Source organism: Hydra vulgaris, chromosome 03 (assembly GCF_038396675.1).
Source record: "Hydra vulgaris chromosome 03, alternate assembly HydraT2T_AEP".
Taxonomy (NCBI): domain Eukaryota; kingdom Metazoa; phylum Cnidaria; class Hydrozoa; order Anthoathecata; family Hydridae; genus Hydra; species Hydra vulgaris.
This window is the reverse complement of record NC_088922.1, coordinates 32101581-32122018: the sequence shown is the minus strand read 5'-3', so window position 1 is coordinate 32122018 and position 20438 is coordinate 32101581. Positions and strand designations below refer to the sequence as shown.

The 20438-nt window shown below is 28.0% G+C and overlaps 2 protein-coding genes across 5 annotated transcripts in view; both read right to left on the bottom strand.

The window, feature by feature from the left end:
• The window catches only part of LOC101237079 (uncharacterized), an 83943-nt gene extending 73942 nt beyond the window's left edge, over window positions 1-10001 (bottom strand). For all 4 annotated transcript variants that reach the window (XM_065792931.1, XM_065792933.1, XM_065792932.1 and 1 more), the window contains exons 1-3: window positions 9563-10001; window positions 4313-4402; window positions 736-773 (exon numbers count right to left, since the gene is read on the bottom strand). In XM_065792931.1, coding sequence (XP_065649003.1) covers window positions 736-773; window positions 4313-4402; window positions 9563-9955 — 521 coding nt within the window. In that variant the 5' untranslated portion in view covers window positions 9956-10001. The remainder of the gene's footprint in view (window positions 1-735; window positions 774-4312; window positions 4403-9562) is intronic.
• Window positions 9868-20212, bottom strand: LOC136078095 (uncharacterized). The gene is made up of 5 exons (XM_065792935.1): window positions 20106-20212; window positions 18159-18206; window positions 17529-18080; window positions 12922-12954; window positions 9868-10001 (listed from the first exon to the last, which is right to left on the bottom strand). Exons 2-5 carry the CDS (start codon window positions 18197-18199, stop codon window positions 9992-9994), a joined length of 636 nt encoding a protein of 211 aa, XP_065649007.1. The 5' UTR covers window positions 18200-18206; window positions 20106-20212; the 3' UTR covers window positions 9868-9991.
• Between the last annotated feature and the right edge of the window lie 226 nt (window positions 20213-20438).

Sequence of the window (20438 nt, the reverse complement as noted above, 5' to 3'; positions counted from 1 at the left end):
TTTGGGATTGTATTTTTTTTTGAACTGTAACTTGTTAAAAATATTACATAACTAAATTTTTAACATTTAATTTAAAACAATGTTTAACAAAAAGCTTATACTTTCATTGAACTGTAAATATTTATTTTGTTTTATTTACATAAAATTACTACAATTTTATCATTAATAAATTGAGATTTTTTTGGAAACCATTTTAATTTCACTAATAAAACCAGTGAATTAATTGATTTTGATTTAGAAGTAATTAGTGGAATGTCCCAAATTAAAAAAACATTGCGAAAAAAAAAAGTGCTAAAAATGAACTGAGTTGAAAAATTGTTGTTTTCATTTATTGACTGAAATTTATACCGCAAAGTATTAAGTAATATTTATTTTAAGTTTCTAAACTAAAAAAAATAGACCGAGATGGTTGTCACAAGAAAATTTGCAGTTTTTAATGTTTATGCCATAGGCATTAAAAACTGCAAATAATAAGACTTATGGTAATACTGAAGGAAATTTTATTCAAGTTATAAACAACTTTTTTTTCTAAAATTATAAAAACCTTGAGTTTACAGATTTTACCAAACCTTGCTTTTTTCATTTAAATATTTAATATTTCAAAACCTTTTTAAATTTTATGTAAACTTATATAAGAGATACCTTGTGCACATCTGCCCTAATTACTTTAAAAACAATTAAAGAAAAGAAAAAAAATTAAATATATTTTAGCACATATAAAATTTCGAAAAATACCTTTCTTCATTGTTTCCTCCATTTTCACTATTCCAGTGCTAAATTTTAAAATTAGGTGTTTTAATCAGCTACAACATATACAACAAACAATTTTTATATCCAAGATTAAAATTTTTTTCAGAGTAATAGCTCAGTTTTACGTGAATAAAAATTCGAGCAAGATCGCTAAAATTTTTAAAAGGCTGAGCAATTTACTCCAAAAACGCTGAGTAAAAGCAATTGCTTTTTTTTAATCACCCGGCCTAATATATTGTTAGATGTATAATGTTGTGCAAGCAATAATACAACAGAAAAATACAAATTTGTATGAATAAAAAAAAAAAACAGGACCTTTACATAAATAAAAATAATGGACAAGACCATTATGTAGGTAATAAAAAAAAAAATTTTCTTTGCTAAAAATTTTTAGCATTAAAAAAAAAAGCAATATAAAATTTCTAAAAAAAAGTTTTAATTAATATTCAGGATGTTACTTTTAAAAATACAGCAAACAAGAGAAAACAAGTAAAGTGTGGTACTACTAGAGATGTGGTGGAAATGAACTTGGAACTTCTCGCTTATGAAGCAAGTACTCAACAACTACATCACTAGCACATTTTTTATAAACATACAGTAATGTACAGAAGCTGCCATAGCAAACCTGAGACAGGAAACTTCAACATCCAATATCAATAAAACTGGAGGAACCTATCACAGAATGATCACTCAATAGCACTCAAAGAGCTTGTGCAAAATCTTAATCCACGCAAAATTCCTCTGGATTTTGAGCAAGCAGCTATCTCCAGCTTTGGAGATGAGTTTGCAGCAGCAAGTATTTCTGGTTGTTTTTTCCACTTTTCTCAATTAATTATACGAAAGGTTGGAGAACTTGGTTAAAGAGGGAATTTGAGACAAATGAGGACTTCAACATTTTAGTGAAATCACTAGCTTCCCTGTCATTTGCGCCACTTGCTGAGCTTAATGAAAGATTTGAAGAATTGGTTCCATTGTTTCCAGACAATTCCCCAACAAATGACTTACTTTCTTATTTTGAGACTACTTATGTCAGAGGTCCAAGGGTAGGTGGGGTATTCCCGAGTTCCAGATTCCCACCTGCAATTTGGAATCATTATGCTGATGCATTAGCTTGTGCACCAAAAATGACCAACTGTTGCGAAGGATTTCATAATGCACTGCAGGCACTATTTATGTGTTCACACCCAACCATCTGGACACTTTCCAATGGACTCATCAGGGACATGGCAAATCATTGTTCAACTGCTCAGAATGCAGAAGTGCTAAATCTGGAGAACCTAAAAAACAAGTATGTGCAGTTGGCAGAGAGACTGGCAGCCAAAGTTGCTGGTTATCAAAATGAAGGCTTCGCTACCTGAGAGCAATCAGCAATCATGCAAGTCAGATATATATGAAAGCAATCAGAAAAAATAGCTAATCATGAATTTCATTAGAAAACATTTCAGTTTATGTATAAGTATGTAAAATATAGTTATGTTTAAAGAGAAGATATATTAAATTGTAGCTTTAAAAGGTTTATATTAAATTATTGTTTCATTTAAGCCAAAAAAAAAATTGATATTAATGAAGGGGATACATTTAAATGGTATCTCTACAGTAGATCATATAGGCTTGGTTCTCATTTACACCAACTCTGCTCACTGTTCTTGAAGTTAGTTATATATATCTTTAGGATAATATTGTAAAAGAGAATAGTCTTCAAAAAGTAGTAGTAACTAATGAAAAGTTTTAATACTGAAAATATTGCTAATTTGCTATCCTTTGTGCCTAATGTATTTTGAAAAACTATAACAAAGTAGAAAAAGGTAATAAGACAGTAAGAGGTAAGGAGGAAAATTTTATGTACCTATATACAGATTACAGTACTTATTATCCATGTACTGAATTGCCCGTGTACTAAATTGCCCTGTACTGAATTGTACGTGTACTGAATTGCCCTGTCACCCATATATATTATATATATATATATATATATATATATATATATATATATATATATATATATATATATATATATATATATATATATATATATATATATATATATATATATATTTATATATATATACATATATATATTTATATATATATATATATAATATATATATTTATATATATATATATATATATATATATATATATATATATATATATATATATATATATATATATATATATATATATATATATATATATATATATATATATATATAGAACTCTTATATGTTGTCAGAAAGTTTTTTCCGTATTTTGTTGACAAAAAGTAAAAATTAAAATGCAAGACCGGAATTTTTTTTTATCAATTGATAGACTGCCTGCCCTAACCAAACCCTCAGTCGATGTAGCAGCACTCCCTTGCGAGTCAGGCTAAAAGATAGTAGATGTAGCAGCACTCCAGCGAGTTGCGAGTCAGGCTACATATCAGTCGATATAGCAGCGCTCCATTGCGAGTCAGGCTACTTGTCAGTCGATGTAGCCGCATGTAATAACTTTACAGTAAAAAAAATAAAAATAAAAACATTTATTAAAAAAAATAAAAAACATTTTATTAAAAAAAAAAAAAAAAAAAACATTGTTTATATTGTTAAAAACATTCAGAATGTTTTTAAAAACATTCTGGTTAATTAAATTTGCGTTTTTGCGGTTTTTTAAAAAAACGATTTTTGATAAATTAATGGTTTTTACTTTCTGACAACACACAATGTTGGACGTCAAAAGTAATTAAAAGTGACGCATTTGTTGGCATAAGAATCATTTTTTTCCTTCCGTACTTCCAAATGCAACAAACTATATATATATATCTATATATATATATCTATATATATCTATATATATATATATATATATATATATATATATATATATATATATATATATATATATATATATATATATATATATATATATATGTATATATATATATATATATATATATATATATATATATATATATATATATATATGTATATATATATATATATATATATATATATATATACATATATATATATATATATATGTATATACACACACACACACATATATATATACACACACATATATACATATATATAATATATAAATGTGTATATATATATATATATATATATACATATATATAATATATAAATGTGTATATATATATATATATACATATATATATATATATATATATATATATATATATATATATATATATATATATATATATATATATATGTATGTATATATATTAATGATGTATCAATTAATCGGCATCGACTTAATTGGCCACTTTTTGCACCATCGGAATCGCTATCAGCCTTTTTTTATTAATTTATCGATTTTCCAACCAATGGCATTTTAATATTTTTATCCAGCTCTCCTTTTTGCAAAGCAAACAATGAAGGAAGGGAAAGGAAACAAGCAAAAACTATTTTAAAAATTTTGAATTTTTTTTATGTTTTATGTTTTATGATTTTTTTCTGCTTAGAAATTTATTTTTTTTAATTTTCATTTTAACTTAGATAAATATATAAACTGATATTAAAAATTAATTAAAGTTTAAAAAATAATTTATTACTTGATGTTCATAACGACAATGCGATCTTTTACATGCTCCTTTATTCCAAAAATCAAAGCAATACCCATTAGGTGCAGATGGAATCCTTCCCTATACAGCAATCATAATAAACATAATTAATCATAATAAAGTTTTAGTACAAAAAATTTATAATTTTTTTTTTATTGAAAAAAACTGTTGAATTTAAGAATTGCCAAAATTACTTTCTCTGGAACAACTCTAACTATGGTATACTCTGTAAAAAATATTGGAGTCCAAAAATAAGTGTCCAAAAAGAGTGTTAAATGGAGTCCCTCCATTCAACACTCTTTTTGGACACACAACATTCAGATTATCCTGCTACTGGTACTGCTCTTGTCAGGTTATCCTGCTACTGCTCTTGTCAGATCAGGTTATCCTGCTACTGGTAACATGTAACCCAGTACAATCTGCTTCATGTCCTGCTGCCTTGTAGGATACGCCTTTTTAGGCAAAGACTAGGAGATGCCAACTCCGATTTAAAACACCCCCTGCCTTAGGGCTCTTGGTTGCGTAAAGGCTAGAGATGGTGTCTCGATAAAAATACTCATCTTGGGCAGATGTTAAATGCACCCAGCTACTGTCATGTAGAAGGCCTCCTAGGCAAAGACTTAAGATAGAATCTGTTTACCCCTTCTTCATCTATTAGGCTGGCGCAGATGTATTTTTAATACATTGTTTCCAGTTTAGGATGTTGAATGCTGGATCTTCTTGACTCAATGCATGGGTTTGCTTGCGTCACTGTTTTTATGACTAGGCAACTCATTCTATTATCTCCTTATGAGGGTACAGCTCTAAAACTCAGTTTTATGGTTCTGAGGCCGGCTGGTAGTCAGGTTTCCCGAACTCTGTGGTAGCTCTCAGAGAGGCTGATTCCATCAACTGCTGAAAAATATCAAAGTATTAACAGTGCCATGTTGCGCATGGATGGTGTCCCTGTTTGTACTTTTGGTGTGCATTGCGGAGGCCACATTTGGAGCCCTTTGTTACGGCTTAGGGTTTATTAGTAGTAATGAGGCAATTGCTTGGGCTATTAAACGGTGTTCTGAGTACTATCTATGCTTTGAGTCAAGTTCTTCAATCTAATTTAAAAATTAATAAAGTACCAAAAACTATAAAACACAAAAAACCATCATCATCACTAAGTTCTTTAAACCTATCATTCACTAATATTTGTGGTCTTCGAAGTAACTTTTCTTCTGTTGAGTCTTATCTCTTGCAAAGTTCACCAGACCAGGTTATCTTCCTCTGATTCGTAAAGACTCCAATAGTCACATGCTTGGCCTGGGCATTTACATTCGTAAGAATTCACCTGTTTGTTGTGAAACTAGGTTTAAATCCACAGACTATTCTTTCATGTGCTTTCATTTAGCACCACTTCACTCTATTGCCTTTCTCTTTGTTCTATACCGCTCTCCTTCATCTCAAGACTGCACTCTTTTTGATGTTATTTCTGATCATATTGACCAAGCCCTCTCTCTTTATCCATCAGCTAATATAGTTGTTGTCGGTGACTTTAATGCTCACCACTCTGAATGGCTTGGCTCTAGTGTCAGTGACTCTGCAGGCATTAAAGCCCACAACTTTTGCCTTTCTCAATCCCTAACTCAAATAGTCAACTTTCCAAATCGCTTTCCTGACAACCCTAATCATTTACCTTCTCTACTCGACTTATGTCTTGTTTCTAATCCTAGTCAGTGCTCAGCTTCTCCACATTCACCCTTAGGTGCTTCTGATCACAGTTTGAACTCTTTAAAACTAATATCTCATTCTTCTTCATCACCTGAATACCCCTATTATCGAACCTCTTACAACTACAGTAAAGCTGACTGGGATTCTTTCCGTGATTTTCTTCGTGATGGCCCTTGGGTAGAAATCTTTCAACTTCCTGTCGACAAATGTGCTTCTTACATAACTTCGTGGATTCAGGCTGGCATGGAATCTTTTATTCCCTCTCGACGATTCCAGGTCAAGCCTCACTCTCCTCCATGGTTTTCCTCACACTGTGCTGCTGCGATTGCCAATCGAAACCGTTACTTCCATATTTATCAGCAAAACAATTCTCCAGAAAACAGACATCTGTTTATTACTGCTAGAAACAACTGTAAAAAGGTTTTGTCTAACGCCAAAACCCGCTATTCTCAGGTCATGAAATCTCGTATCTCATCTCAAAAATTAGGCTCTCGTGACTTCTGGAGAATCTTTAATAATATCAATAATAAGGGCAAATCTATAATTCCACCTCTCTTGTATGGTTCAGACTTAGTCACCTCACCTAAAGACAAAGCCGAACTGTTTGCTAAAAACTTTTCATCAATATCATCTCTTGATTCCACTAGTTGCGTTCTACCTGATATTGCCAACAAACAGGCTGATCCATTGCTTGACATTCATATCACTATAGCATCTGTATCTAAAGTGATTTCCTGCCTAGACTCTTCTACAGCTTGTGGCCCAGACAACATACCTGTTATTGTCTTGCAGAAGTGTTCTCCAGAGCTGTCGTCTATACTCTCAAAACTATTCAACAAGTGCTTATCAGAGTCTTGTTTTCCAGCCTGCTGGAAAGCCGCATCTGTTATCCCTATCTTCAAAAATTCTGGGGAGCGATCTGATTCGTCTAACTACCGTCCCATAAGTCTTCTTCCTATCATAAGCAAGGTTTTTGAATCTTTTATTAACAAACACTTAATTTCTCATCTTGAATCTAATAACTTACTTTCTGACCATCAATATGGATTTCGATCTTCTCGTTCTACAGCTGATTTGCTAACAGTAATAACTGACAGGTTTTATCGTGCATTAGATGAAGGTGGAGAGGTTAAGGCCATCGCTTTTGACATTTCAAAAGCGTTTGATAAAGTTTGGCATGTTGGTCTTCTCCATAAGCTTCCTTCTTATGGTGTATCCGGCAACATCTTTAAGATCATTGAATCCTTCCTTTCCAATCGTAGCATAAAAGTTGTCCTCGATGGACAACACTCTTCTTCTTATTCTGTAACTTCAGGGGTTCCTCAAGGTTCTATCCTTGGCCCTATACTCTTTTTAATTTACATTAATGATCTTCCAGATATTCTCACATCTAAGGTGGCATTGTTTGCTGATGATACTACCATTTATTCTTGTCGTGATAAGAAACCAACACCCTCTGATTGCTTGGAGGGGGCATTTGAGCTTGAAAAGGATCTCACTTCTGCTACAGCATGGGGCTCACAGTGGCTGGTGAACTTTAATTCAGATAAAACTCAATTTTTTTCAGCCAATCGTTATCGCAATAATTTAGATCTTCCTATATTTATGAACGGTGATGTACTCGATGAGTCACCTACTCTTCACCTTCTAGGATTAACTCTTACTTCCAATCTTTCTTGGAAACCATATATCAAATCGGTTGCAAAATTAGCATCAGCTAAAGTTGCATCTCTTTATCGAGCTCGCCACTTTCTTACTCTGGATTCTATTCTCTATCTCTATAAATCTCAAATCCGGCCTTGTATGGAATACTGTTGCCATATCTGGGGCGGATCTTCTAATGATGCCCTTTCTCTTTTAGACAAGGTGCAAAAACGCATTGTAAACATAGCTGCTCTTGCAGCCAACCTTTAACCATTGTCACATCGCCGTAATGTTGCTTCTCTTTCTCTTTTCTACAAATACTATAATGGGCACTGCTCTTAAGAGCTAGCGTCTCTTGTGCCATCTACTAAAATTCATTTTCGTGTTACTCGTCATTTAATTAAGTGTCATCCTTTTTCTGTGACTGTTCCTAAGTGCTCCAAAAACGCTTATTCGTCTAGTTTTTTTCCTCGAACATCAGCTCTTTGGAATTCGCTTCCTTCATCTTGCTTTCCTGATTCATATAATTTGCAATCTTTTAAATTGTCCGTCAATCGTTATCTTGCTCTACAATCTTCATCTTTTCTCTTACAGTAACTTCCAAATTTAATTAGTGGCTGCTTGCAGCCTTGTTGGAAGTGAAGATGTTTAAAAAAAAAAAAAAAAAAAAAACATGCTAACAATCTTATTAAATCTTATCATATTTAGGTCCTTTGCCAAAACTGTCCTAGATTCGAAGCCAGATATAAATCTAATCTAAACTGCTGAAAAATCAAGGGTTAAAAATAAAAGGATTTTTCAGTCAAAATTTAATTTTCAGTCATACAAAATTTAATTGCTTCATATCCTGTAAAACTCACAATCAACCTTATCTGAAAGGACTGAATAAGTTTTTACATGAGTAGATATTTTTGAAACCTCCAAATGACATGACTTCTAAGACAAATACTTGTGTTTTAAACAATTCCATTCCCTACTGAGAGCATTTTAAATTTTACATGGTCTCCATTTTAAAAAACTGGTGTTCACAAGTTTTTGCACAAATTTTAAATAAGATTTGCTCCTTTATTTTTAATGCAAATTCAAATCATAAAAATTAAATAAAAGTGAAGCATTGAAGAATTTACTCTTACTACAAAATAAAAAAAAATAAAAAAATTAAAATCACAGAAAATCATTTCTTTTAAATATTTTTTCAGCAAAGATGCTCCTAAAAGAATATATAACATAATTTTGTGTGTGTTTTTATGCCTTTTTCCTGACCAATGTTGCTTATCTGACCAGAGCTGACATCAAACCTTGGACCTCTTGGTTCTGAGCCAATATTCTAACCACTGCGCCACAACTGCTTTTAAACGTTTTGACTCTGTATTATGTACTATGGATAAAAAATTATGTATTAATTATTTTGTATTAAGTATTATGTATAAAAAATGTTTAGGATATCCTGCTAAAATATTGACCAAAAAAAACTTTTAAGCAATTAACCTACAAGTCAGTAATTTTGTAAAGGAAACTGGCCATCCCTTTAATTGCTCCCTATCTTATATTGATAAGCAGCAAAAAATTCTCTTTACACATTACAAAAAGAAGCAAAGCATTCTAGGTCAGAAAAAGCTCAAATATTACAACAGCACCTGGTATTTTTTTAGCCATTGATGTTTTTGTTTGATCAATTTGCCAGTTATTTGCATTGTTACATATATTTTATCAAGTCTTAAACCAATTCTAAATTTTCACCATTTAAATACTTTGCTATTTCAATGTTATAAATTACTTGTGGTATTCATTATTTAAAATAACAGTTTACTTTATATATTTATCAATTTATCTTTATATATTTATTATCAATTGATTAACTAAAATAATGATTTTTAATCAAATAATAATACATACATTAGCATAATACATATGAGGCTTGTCTCCTTTATTTCTGAAATTATCCTGAAAAGATTGATTGATGTATTTATTTTCAACCTGAGAGGGATGCACAAAAACAGACTGGTTGGATAAGTGTTGAGTGGACAGGGACTGAGTAGATAGGTGCGGAGTGGACTCATCAAATGTAGAATCTGTTTTCTCTAATGGACTTAAAGCAAATTCTAATTTTTCTTTAGGAGAATTAACTTGTTGGTTAGAAGGAACAATTTGTTGAAGGATCTTGTTCAAGCCATTGTCTTTAATTTCAGGAAAGCTAAACATTTTTGGTTTTTTTTTTTTATTAATAGTAATTGAGTTTAAAGGTGCACGTATTTGATTTTTCATTCTTGGCATTGCTTTAAATTTCATTTTACATTGATTTGAAACAATGCTAAAACATTTATATTATTGTGGTCTAAAAACAATATAAATATTTTATAAACAAAAAAACAATAATAATAAGAAATGTGTGTATGCACACACACATACTTTTGCGGCTTTAGTCAGCACTTTATCAAAGATACATACATTTATATACATATATACACACACACACACACACACACACACACACACACACACACACACACACACACACACACACACACACAAACACACACACACACACTCAGACACACACACACGCATACACTTAAAAACAATGGATGTTTTTTTAAAGAACGGGATTTGATTAATTATTGAATGTGCAAACATTTAGCATAAAATTGTGAGAAAAACATTAGAGATGTCACGAACAGTTTTGACTAAGTGGAGTGTCAATTATATATTTGCTTTTTTTATTAACAATAATAATAATAATAATAAAGTGTTGAAACAGTAGCAGATACTCCTGCAGAACTTAACTTGTCAGGTTATGACAGCCATATTTTGGCTTAAATATCTATAAAATATTTCCTAATAGTTAAATTTTTAAGTCTTGAATTGATTTAAACTCTGTGCATTGATTGTAACAGAGCTTAACTTGTTCCAAATATCTACAATTATTTGATTTATAAAGAAATTAGTATACTTACTATTTTATTATACTATTGTATTGAATTTTAAACATACCTGTGTTTAACTTTTGAGGATTTAGTTTTGTTAGTCTGTAATAGGTATTTTTAATCTTGTTGTAATGTTATTCATTTTATGTTGGTCATGTGCTCCAATAATGTCAAATATTGTTAGTAAAATGTTATCGTTTCCACAAACTATTACAGTGGTCAAAAGATAAATTAGTCGACAGTTTTTGTCTATAATGGTGATAAAACTCACAAACTAACATTTTTATTTCCAAAAGAAATTGTGTTTCCACATCAACATGGCACAGGGGCCATAAGGTACCCAATAAGGTAAATCCGGCCCTGAATTAACAAATGAAGGAGTATCAAAGTTTTTATTTCCCATAATTTAGAAATCGCAAGTCAAAAATGTGATGTAGGATAATCTACAACCAAGACTGGTGCAAAAGGAGGTGGGTGATCCCCTCCCCACTAAATGAATTGGTTGACAAATTAAGAACCTGCGCCCTCCAACTTAATGAATCAGTCTTCAAACTAGGACCTTTTTGTAGATAATTCAATTCTGCAAAATGGGACTTTGACTGTGTATGATTAGTCAGCAAATTGGGGAATTAAAGGACTTTTTTTTTTAGTAGGCATGAACCATAAGGCACCTATTTGCACCGGTCTTATCTACAACTTAAAGTCAAAGCCAATAATTTAATCTGGACAATATTACTGTACAGAGTTACAGAACCATTCTTACTAAACAAAAAATCCAGGATACAGAACCTGTTGTCTTAAAAGTAGTTTAAATTTATTATTTAGACAAATATTTTAAATTTTATATTAATTGTTAACATAAATTATATATAACATGTAATAAGTTTTTTTAAATTAAAAAACACATTCAAAAAAACAAAAAAACAAAAACCATGCTTTTTTACACAAAAAACACAAAAAAACTCTAAACTGCACACACAAATACCAGGACAGATAATTTGCCTTGCCTTGCACTCATTTACATATGTAAATATATGTTTATATATATACATATATATACATCTGGCTTGGCCAGAAAGGTGTGCTATTTCATGTCATAATATGACCACGCAAATAACTATTTGATTTTAAAACTTGACCATGGCTGTTAACATGTTTTTAAAATTTGCATACATTTTATAAATGCGCTTAACTATGAAGAAACTTATCGTAATAAACCACATAAATCTTCGTAAAAAAAATAATGAAAAATAAAATAAATACTTAACTAAAACTAAAATAAAAAAATAAAATTAAAAGTTAACTAAAATAAATAATAAATTACAACAGTAAGATTGTTTAAAATAAATAACTTGGAATTGTTTATCTTCACTATTTTTAAAATATAATAGTATACAAAACCCTTTTTAAATAAAGTAACAACTTACATCTAACGATTGTTAAATAAATGCGCACATTTAAAAGTTAAAAAAAAAATTCTGAACAATTCGTTGCAGTAATGTAAAAAAAAGAAAAATAATTAAATTATTTATTTAAAAAGTTGACATAACTTTTTTTTAAAGATATTTATAGTAAAAAATAAATACTTATTTTATATATTATACTTATATATTTATAAAAAAGATATTTACTATTTATAAATATTTTTATAAAAAATGATTAGCAGCGATTTGTTACTTTATTTAAATGCATTTCAATAATATAAAAACATAAGTAATCATTATTATTTATTTCAAACGGCTGATGATCATTATTTAATTTAAATGTCTTTCAAAAAAGTTTGTTTTTTTCTTCTCAACAAAATCTTCCTACTTTATGAGTGAATTAACTTTAATGGTAATAATTAATCTAAAGTTTATTAAAGTTTATTAAAGAGACCATTGCTGTTTAAAGTTGTTGCTTATAAAATTTAGTTTTTTTAAATCTTTTTAACTTTTTTTATTATTTTACTTATAAAAAAATTTTATATAACTAAATAATATAAATTAAACTTTATACAACTTTCCATAACGCTTTAATTAACATCATTAGCTACTTTTTTTTAAAGTGTTTTGCTAATATAAAAAGGTTAGTTAAGATAAACCTGTCAAAGTTATTTATTTTCAATGTAATTTAAAATATTATTTGGGTGGTCATATAAAGACTTCAAATTCCACATCTTCCTGCCAAGTTTATATATATGTGTGTGTCTGTGCGTGTGTGTATGCGCGCGTGCGTGTGTGTGTGTGGGTGTGTGTGTGTGTGTGTGTGTATGAATATATATGTATGTATCTTTGTATTTAGATATGCATGCATGTGCACATATTCAAAATATTCAATAACTTAACTTACCTTTTTGTCCCCGCTTTAAGTACTTTATTACAACTAAAAAATATAAAATGTATACTAAACATTTATCTATGGTATGTAAATATTTTAAATTTTTATTTTATTCAAAAAGTAACAATTGTTTTTATTTTAAAAAATCATAAAATTAAAAAAATTTTATTAATAGGTAATTTGATGTGAGTTTTTTGATAATAAATTTATGTTTTTGAGTAGTTACTGCGTAGCACATTTATCACATGTATTAATTTGCGCAGCGCATTAGTGCATAACAAAAATTTTGAAAAATGTTTTGAATTCAGAAGTATGTACTAATTATATATCAATTTATCAATTTTTACGATTTATATATAAATTTATATCACATACAAATAAATTTATTATTGTACATATTTTTTTATACATATTACATAAAAAAAACAAAAACTAATCAAACGTTTTGCTTGTCTAACCATAAATTTAAAAATTTAAGATTAAATTTTATATGAATGAGTCAAATCATTATACTTCAACCAATGGCCTGTGGGGCACCATCTCTGATTTTCCTGATTTTTACATATCATTTATCTACATTATATAGATAGGTTAAATTTGAAATTTCAGACTTTCAAGTGCAATCGTATATATATTTATATATATATATATATATATATATATATATATATATATATATATATATATATATATATATATATATATATATATATATATATATATATATATATAATATATATATATATATTTATATATAATAGAAATATAGATTAGTAGTCAGATTATTATTTAAATATATATATATATATATATATATATATATATATATATATATATATACATATATATATATATATATATATATATATATATATATATATATATATATTATATATATGTATATATAATAGAAATATAGATTAGTAGTCAGATATATATATATATATATATATATATATATATATATATATATATATATATATATATATATATATATATATATATATATATATATATATATATATATATACATATAAAAATCTGTTTCATATTTTAAACTTTGTTTTTGCAATTTTTTTTTCTTTATTTGTTTGTATCTTAGTTTTATTTATAAATTTATATAGTAGGGTGGCTCTTAAAACAACATTTTTGAAAAAAACCTGTTCCTACCCCTTTACTTTGTTTTATATAATATTAAAACACTAGGTTTAAAATTTTTTTGAACAAAAAATTATTTTAGGGGTAGCTCAAGACCCTTAAAAATTTGACTGGTCCCTAAAATTTTGAAAATAAAAGTTCTTCTAAAGTATGTCAACCTGGTACTCAAAAGAAGCGAAATTATATAAAAATTTTAAAAATAATAATCAATTTACAAAAAAAACACTTTTTTCTTAAATAAATGCATAAAAACTATTGTTTTTAAGCTGAAAATAAAAAAAGTCATTATTTTCAAGTTGTAAAAAAATAGTTTTTTTAAACATGCAAAGTGTAAACATTGTAAAGTGATTACTGTTTTTGAAGTTTTTATATAATTTTGCTTTTTTTGAGTATCAGGTTGACATACTTTAGAAGAACTTTTATTTTTAAAATTTTAGGGACCAGTCAAATTTTTAAGGGTCTTGAGCTACCCCTAAAAGCAAGCAAGAGCTTTGCGGGACAATAAAGGAATCCTCGGTGAAAGATCAACTGATATAAGAAATCCAAAAAAATTGACTTCCGAAGTTATAAATCAAATTGTCAACTTTTATGAAGATGATAGTAATAGCAGATTATTGCCAGGTACAAAGAATTATATTAGCATAACAACAGTTAAAGGTAGAAAGCACATTCAGAAGAGACTCATATTATGTAATCTTTCAGAACTATACCAAAAATGGATAGAAGAATCAAAGTCTAATGATATAGTTAAGGTGGGATTAACATCATTTGCTCTTTTAAGGCCAAAACACTGTGTATTTGCTGGAAAATCTGGCACCCATACAGCCTGTGTTCGTATCCACCATCAAAACCCAAAACTAATGGTAAAAGCATTTAGAAATGAATTAAAGTTAAAAGAACTGATGGCCTTAGCTGTATGCTCATTAGAAAATAAAGAATGTATGTTTCACGAATGTAAAAAGTGTCCCGGAAAAGAAAGAATTGGAATAAAATTAAATGAGCTGGTTGGTGATTCAGCAAATGAAATAACTTATAAATGATGGTTGAAAATTGATAGATACTCCTTAGAAACAATAGTTAAAAACCTTGATGAGTTTCTTGAAGAGTTAACAAACAACTTAAATGAACTCACAAAACATCCTTATGTCGGCAAATCTCAGACATACTTTTTAAAGCAGTTAAAAGAAAGCCTGAAAGCAAATGAATGTATTATACATATGGATGATTTTTTTTTTAATGTATTATAGGTTTAATTTGCTTTCATGAAAAAGGCTTCGGGCTGAAAGCAGATAGAAAAAGTGCACATAGAAAAAGTGCATGTGATGGAGTAGGTGGTACAGTGAAAAGAGTAATTAATAACCTGTATCTGCAAAGGCCAATTGGAAATCAAATTTTGACATTAAAGGACATGTTTTTAGTAGCTAAAGAAAATTTTAAAAATATCCAAAAACACCAGATATTCATTGGCATCCAGATAATGACATTATTGCCACATTACATGAGCCTGAGCTCCAAAACACAAGAGAATTTTACTCCTATTTAATAAAAAACAAGATTAAATAAATTATACTGTATTAATTGCTTTGAATTAGCAACTAATTATCAATTAAAAAGTAAAAACCAAACCTAATAATAAAAGTGGTTTCTAACAAGTTTCAACTTTTTTCTTTATTAAATATTATTTACTTTTATTATAGAAGTTATTATTCTTTTTAGGCACCCTGACATATCATGAATATCCCCTTAACATATTATGAAAGTCTTATTAAAAAATGTTCAACATTATTTTGTAACAAATCAAGGGTCTTTAACGTTGAGATATAACACTCCTTAATTGTGTAAACTATGTTTAAAGTATCACTATTTAACAATAATACTGGGTTTTAACTAGTTATTGCCCCTTTATTTGTGCCCCTAACCAGGTTAAAAAATAGATCAGCATGGGGCAATCAAGCATATCTTTTATTTTTTTATAAAACAATTTATGATCAGTTGCACCCATTGAATATGCTAATAGGCAGGTTGAGGGGCACTGGGGCACCAATCCAACCCTTGATAATTAAAAGCTATTTTAAAATGCTGCTATTTTTGTTGTGAATGCAACAAGTAAAAAATTTTTGCATTTTCAGATAGTTGGATCTTATGGTCTATATTGCTGTTAAGCTTAGATCAATACAAAGTCTTAGAAAAAATTACGAGCATTTCAAAATGGCTGAAAATGGGACTTTTTTGGCAAACGGACAATATATTTTTAGATATATTTCAGTTCTAAACTGCAACAAGCGGCTTTTTTTTTGCCTGTTTGTTGCAGATAAGAGTAGCTAATGAGAAAACTAAACTGTAAAGACTTGTTGTAGAATAGAAAAGTACTACAGTTAACTTCATTTTGCCCTTTTTTAGCATTTTCAATTTTTTTTCGAAGTTGAGCAGGCTATAATTTTTTTCTAATATGATACAAGTTAACAAAAACCAGTATTGTTAATACAGAACTACCCAGAAAACAGTTCTAGAAAAAATGAGACACATGTTGAAAGTTAGAAAAAAGTTATGAGGCTTTAAAGTAGCCTATTTTTACAATTCTTAAATCGAGGGGGGCCACTGTGCAGTGTTTATAAAGCTATATTTTCTAAACCGTTGCACTTGAAAGTCTGAAATTTCAAATTTAACCTATCTATATAATGTAGATAAATGATATGTAAAAATCAGGAAAATCAGAGATGATGCCCTACAAAGTTTTCTCAAAATTGGTTGATATATAATGATTTGACCCAAATATATTATCATATTTATAATATATTTTATATTGTAAATTTTATGTTAAGCTTTTTTAACATTTAGTTAGATTGATGTAACTTATTAAACAACTATACTAACAATATTAGTAGTATACATTAAACAATTGCAAAAAAATATCAAATAATTTCTAAAAATAAAAGAACCAGAAACAAGGTGGGAAATTCGAATTAGATTCCAGTAACAATTTTGATATAATCCCAAAAGTGACTTTAGCATCATTCAGACAATCCTTTAATATTAATTACAACATTTAAAAATATATGGTTTAAAAAATATAAATATAAAAAAATTTATATATATAAAAAAAAATACTTTATATTATATTATCATTTATATAACTTATTAAAATTTAATATATTAACATTTAAAAATATGGTTAAACACCATTGACATTTTCATTATGCAAACTTAATAAAACTTTCGATGAGCTAACCCAACAAACATAATTTCCATATAATTGTTGATCATAAGACTTTATTATTAATTTAAGTTAATATAAAAACTCATTAAAAAAACTCACAAAATCTAACTAAAGGTTACAGAAGTTTAACATAAAGCGAAAGAATATTAAAATAAAATTTAATCTAAAGTTTTTGAAAAAAATGAAAGTTTTATACGATTTCACATTTGTTAATTTTGCAAAATAATTAACAAATAATTCTTACTTGATTTTATTTGAAAGCTGGTTTTCATATAACTCATCTAAATCATTATTTAAATCTAAATCATTATTTAAATTATCTAAATCGTCATCTATCATGATTGACATGGTATCAAAATCAACAATTTCATGTGTTAAATTAGATCCTTTTGTTTCATGGTTTTCTTCTTTTAAAATATTATCTTCATCTTCATCACTAAATGAATTTGATAAATCTGAATCATCTTGTTCATTTAACAACTGGTCTTCAGTAAAATGTACATTTGCATCTTGAACTTTAGTAAATTGCTTTTCACCAATATTGTTACTAAAACTTATTGATTTTGTATTATTTAATTTTAAATTATGAACGATGTATGCTTTTTTTAAATCAGTGTCAGGAACATCAGATAAAACAACTTCTGTAGAAGAAACATTTGGAAGTTCACAAATTGATACAGGTGTATTCTTTGATGATGACCTCCTGTCATTTAAAGTATCACGCAAATCAAATATCTTTTCATTGTGCATATATCGACTTGGTGCAAGTTTCTCAAGGCTCACTTGACAAGGAATCCTTTAAATTTTAAAATAAAATTAAGCAAATAAAAATAAAACTATACAATTTTAATATACTTTCAATAAAAAAACTCACATATTGATTTTGTTCCTATTGGTATCAAGAGAGCGTAACATGATTTATCTAAATAGATTTAAAAAAAAAGGTATCACATTAATGGAAAAAAATTTTGAAATAATGAAAATAATACCAAATCATTAAAACTAACTGCCATATGTATAAATATCATTATTTGGGTATTTTTTAAATAAAGAAACAAAGTCATATATCAACATGAACATTCTAGGTATATGTTAGGATTATCTTCAACGATAATAATAAACTATTGTCAACAACATCTAATAATTATTTTTCTGATTGTTATCAGAAAACCCTGCACCTGATAAGCATACTCTAGTATTTCTCATTATAACTTTATAACGAAACCAAAGACACAAAACTAATAACACACTTCTGATTTCATTCTTTGCACCTATCTCTTTTCTGATATTTGGGCTGGTTATTCTAATGATATTCTTCCTCTTTAAATAAATGTAGCTGAACCTGCTGTTAAATTTGAGCCTCTGGCACATGATTGCCAAGTTGCATCTTCTTTTTTCAACAAATACTACTACAATCTCTGCTTTAGTGGCCTACCATCTCTAGTTCCACCTCCACAATTTTGTATGACTCATTTATAAACAAACAAAATTAGACATTTAACACATTTTACCCGACCTTTTACCAAATTTTGTCTTCAAAAATTAAATAAATTAAAAAGATGGTAAACTATTATTTTTTGAAATTCAAATTTTTTTTTTTTTTTTTTTTGATCTTATAGATTTTACAAACACATTTTGAAAACTATAATATAACACATGCAATATACTCGCCACCAAATGCAAAAATATATTGTACTAAGAAATTTGATATTTACATAACATAAAGTTTGCTAAATAATTTTTAATGATATTTTTAAAATTCTTTAATTATATATATATATATATATATATATATATATATATATATATATATATATATATATATATATATATATATATATATATATATTATTATTTTTTTTTTAATAAAAAATATCATAAAAAAATCAGACTGCTCTGCAAAACGTTACTGTTTTTAATTCATTGCATAGACACCTTTATCTCAAAATAATGACCAAGCTTTTAACAAAAGATTGAAAAGCCAAGAAGTCTATAACTATGCAGCAGAATAAAAATCACTTAACACAAAATCTACATATTCTGCAAATGTTTGCCTTGTTTGCAAACATTGTTTGTTGAAGTGGATAAAATCCTCTAAAAAGCACTATTTTTGAATTTAGAGAGATTTAAATACTGGATTTATCAAGACCATTTCATTTTTAGTCTCATTTCTCATCTTTAGTCTTATCTAGACCATTCTCATCTTTAGTCTTATCTAAAGATTCTCATTGAATGAGAATCTTTAGATAAGACTAAAGATTAACACTTTAAGTAAGCAACATTGTTTAATTCAAATCTGAAAAAAATATATCAAAAAAATTTTTTAGCAACTCATTAGGTACAAGGGATTGATTATCAAATAGATAAATAAATCACACATACACACTTAGGTAGATATACAGATAAAACACACACACACACACACACACACACACACACACAGACACACACACACACACACACACACACACACACACACACACACACACACACACACACACACACACACATCTAGATAGATAGATATAATAATAATAAGATAGATAGATAAACATACACATATCGGGGGCAGATTACTATGCCTAAATTGATCCTTTTAATAAACAAATATAATTTTATTACATCGTTATCATAGTTTAATAAACAAATATAACATTATTATATTTTTTTATTAAAATGTTATGTTTTTTATAAAAGTTCTGATTGAACATTAGTTTCAATCAGATTTCAGTTAACAACCTCTTAATTTATAAATTGATATAGCATTTTTAATAAACCAGTAGAATTAGAATTACGAGGTAAACATCAACATATAGCTTACTTAAAAAATCATTTGAAAATGCAGATGTTATTTATATTGTAAGCATTTTTTTTTTTTTTTTTTAAACATTTTCGCACGCGCAAATCTACAGTACATGTGAGTAAAACGAGTCATAATTGTCTCTATCTTTTTTTATTGGTATCCTAATTTGATTATTAAATTAATGGCTGGAGGTATTCGTTTGACCGACCGGACGAATTATCTTTGAGGATATTGGCATTAAAAGTGCGGGTTATAGTAATTTTGATTTTATCACAAAGTAGTAATTTAACAAAGAAGTGCATCAAGCCTGCGTCAATGACCATTTCAGCAACATTGTTTTAGCTGCAAGAG

Bases quoted from the DNA above. Each gene is read 5' to 3' on its own strand.
- LOC136078095 (XM_065792935.1), bottom strand. From the start codon at position 18,199: ATGTTACGCTCTCTTGATACCAATAGGAACAAAATCAATAT. The intron at 18,081-18,158 runs GTGAGTTTTTTT...TAAAATTTAAAG, and splicing joins AATAGGAACAAAATCAATAT to GATTCCTTGTCAAGTGAGCC. The intron at 12,955-17,528 runs GTAAGAATTATT...TATATTTTTTAG, and splicing joins CAGCTTTCAAATAAAATCAA to TTGTAATAAAGTACTTAAAG.